Source organism: Crocuta crocuta, unplaced genomic scaffold, assembly GCF_008692635.1.
Source record: "Crocuta crocuta isolate KB4526 unplaced genomic scaffold, BGI_CrCroc_1.0 scaffold164, whole genome shotgun sequence".
In the NCBI taxonomy this organism is placed as follows: Eukaryota; Metazoa; Chordata; class Mammalia; order Carnivora; family Hyaenidae; genus Crocuta; species Crocuta crocuta.
In genome coordinates, this window is record NW_027530016.1 from 2,771,804 (window position 1) to 2,774,982 (window position 3,179).

The 3,179-nt window shown below is 32.9% G+C and overlaps 1 protein-coding gene and 1 pseudogene across 2 annotated transcripts in view; both read left to right on the forward strand.

Moving 5' to 3' along the window:
• The window catches only part of HNRNPLL (heterogeneous nuclear ribonucleoprotein L like), a 38,145-nt gene that overhangs the window by 30,280 nt on the left and 4,686 nt on the right, over positions 1–3,179 (forward strand). For both annotated transcript variants that reach the window (XM_077764255.1, XM_077764256.1), the window contains 4 exons: positions 1,420–1,541; positions 2,018–2,219; positions 2,873–2,930; positions 3,020–3,118. In XM_077764255.1, coding sequence (XP_077620381.1) covers positions 1,420–1,541; positions 2,018–2,219; positions 2,873–2,930; positions 3,020–3,118 — 481 coding nt within the window. The remainder of the gene's footprint in view (positions 1–1,419; positions 1,542–2,017; positions 2,220–2,872; positions 2,931–3,019; positions 3,119–3,179) is intronic.
• LOC144231732 (U6 spliceosomal RNA) lies at positions 475–575 on the forward strand (annotated as a pseudogene).

Sequence of the window (3,179 nt, forward strand, 5' to 3'; positions counted from 1 at the left end):
AGGAAAATCCTTTAAAAGACATATATATATATATATATATATATATAGTTAATTATTCCTCACCTTTTTTGAGATTTATGAATATAAGAGCTACATATTTAATATAAGACATTTAGTCATTATTAGAATTGTAGGATATTATTGGATTAAATCTGTGTATAGAAATTCTGACCCCAAGAAGACAGTTGATTTCAAATAAAGCTGAAAAGTTCTGCTCTAGCTGAGTGTTGTTTAAATACAGGAGCAATATAAAAACGGCAGGATAGCCCATTAAAATGGATAGTTGCCAGGGTGGGTGTAAATGCTATGCTACATTTGTTGTGTAAATGTGTTTGTAGTATTCTTAAGGCTAAAATAAGGGAGTGTATTAAAGGTCTCATGAATGTTAGTGGTACAGAAATAACTATTTTAAGGACTTTCCAAGAGGTAGGGTACCATGCTGAATGATTATTGTACTATAACCCATCTAACCCTTATTACTGCATTGTTATATATTAAAATTGGAATAATACAGGAGGATAAGTATGGCCTCTGTCCAAGATGTCATGAGAACTTGTGAAATAAAGCCTGTGTTTGAAAGTGCCCCTACCTCGTAAAGCCTTTCTCCTGGCAGTGGTGTCTCAAGGCCATCTTGTATTATTTCTAATAGTGTCTTGTGTATTGCCTTAATAGCATTCTGAATAGTTGGTAATTATTATTTACTTAAAAATTTTTGACCTACCTACCAGGATATAAGTTTCAACAAGACTGTTTATTATGTTCACCATTAATCCCCAGTACCTAACAGAGTGTTCATCAAAACATTTTAGGCACCTGATAAATATTTGTTGAATGAATAAATATTAATGAATTCTACTAGATGTTATCATTATCTCCATTTTATAGGGAAGTCTGTGGCTCAGAGAAGTGAAGTAAATTGCCCCAAACTACACACAGTAAATAACAGAGTTAGGGTAAGCCTGTGCTCTTCTTTATCGTGTTATATAATAATAGAATTATCATCCTTTTTTTTTTTTAAGTTTATTTATTTTGAGAGAAAGAGAGAGAGAGAGCACATGAGCAGGGAGGGGGCAGAGAAAGGGAGGAGAGAGAATCCTAAGCAGGCTCCTTGCTGACAGTGGGAGCTCAATCTCACGAACATGGGGCTTAGTCTCATGAACCATGAGATAATGACCTGAGCCAAAATCAAGAATCAGGCATTTAAGCCACTGAGCCACCCAGGCACCGCTGTCGTCTCCCTTTTAAACTGTTGAATTTTGATAAGAACTAGGAGTGTCTAATAGCACAGCAGAATAAAGTCAAAATTCCAGGTGATCTTCTGTATTTGACATCAACCACTTAAATCATACTATCTTTCAGAAATTCTGTTACTGTAGAAGGGAAATAAATAGTTACCTTTTTGGGATTTTGTATTTACAGGTAAAGTTTATGAAGACCATTCCTGGTACAGCACTGGTAGAAATGGGTGATGAGTATGCTGTAGAAAGAGCTGTCACACACCTTAACAATGTCAAATTATTTGGGAAAAGACTTAATGTTTGGTAATTATCTTAAGTGGTAAATTTTAAAAGTATTAAAAAAACTTCATTTTTATTAGAGACATTTATTTCAATTTCAGAATATTTTAATATAATTGAGAGCACATTTAAAACTAGCACCTATAATGTTACCATTTTAGACAAAGTATGTTAGGGTCATATAATTCAGGTTTTGCTCACTTATACCTAGTTTTTAGTGTTATCATAAAACAGCATGTAAAAATGGGCAAGTTTTATGTAAAGTTTCCTAATATGAGACTGTATCTAAGCTATGAGTGATGGATTATAACTCAAACTAAATTTAAATATTCAAATAAATGTTTAAAATATTAAATATTTAAACCACATTTAAAATAGCTACATTTGTCTTATTTGTTAGAATTGAATGCAGGCATATATATTAACATTTTGAGACTGCCTACTTGCTGCTTTCTATCTAACAAGGTATGTTTTGTACCTTTTTCCTTCCCAATCTTTAGTGTGTCTAAACAACATTCAGTTGTTCCAAGCCAAATATTTGAGCTGGAGGATGGTACAAGTAGCTACAAAGATTTTGCAATGAGCAAAAATAATCGCTTTACAAGTGCTGGTCAAGCATCTAAGAATATAATCCAGCCGCCCTCGTGCGTGCTGCATTATTACAATGTTCCACTGTGCGTCACAGAGGAGACTTTCACGAAGGTACTTGCTGACATGTAGTTGTGTAGAATGTTCTTCTGTCTTATTTTAAAATTTAGACTATTTTATCCTTATTTTATTCTATTCATCTACTTTTGATATTACTAGTATTCTGTTACTTATTTGGTATCTTATAGTTCATTCTTTGATCATTGTACTTCTCTGGCCCCCATTCTGCATTAGTCTTTTGTTGGCTTATGACTCAGTCTTTTTGAGAGTTGGAATGGGAATGAGAGACCTTATTCCTGGATTCAGAGTTCTTTTACTGTGCCCTTAAATCTTGCCCATAACAAAATGTTATCTATCCCTGACTTTTTGCCTAAATGTAGGAAATATTTCAGAAAAGAATTGACCTTCTGAAACTCCACTCCCTACCTTAGGTACTAGATAAATCCTGGTCAGCTCTGAGAATATATATTTCAGTTATAAATCTGTAGTTTCATTTACAGCACTAAATTATTTACATAGTTTACAGAATATCACTTTTTTTAGTTGATTTTCTTATAGAACTTACTAATCTAAAAAATGTTTGATTTAATTCATGCATGCCAGACTTAAATGCTGCCATAAAGTTTACTTTCTTAAAAAAAAAAAAAAAGGCAGGAATATTATTATTTTGGCCATACTTTTAATGGAGTTTTACATTTCTTTGACAGTTATGTAATGACCATGAAGTTCTTACATTCATCAAATATAAAGTGTTTGATGCAAAACGTAAGTGCACATTCCTCTTCTTAGGTTTTCTGCTTAAACTGATGACAAGCAAATAACTACTGTATTTGTGTTTCTTTGTTTTGTTTTAGCTTCTGCCAAAACACTTTCTGGGCTGTTAGAATGGGAATGCAAAACTGATGCAGTGGAAGCCCTTACCGCACTTAATCACTACCAGATAAGAGTTCCAAGTAAGTACATTTTTTTTTTTAATGTTTATTTATATCTGAGAGAGAGAAAATAAGTGAGGTA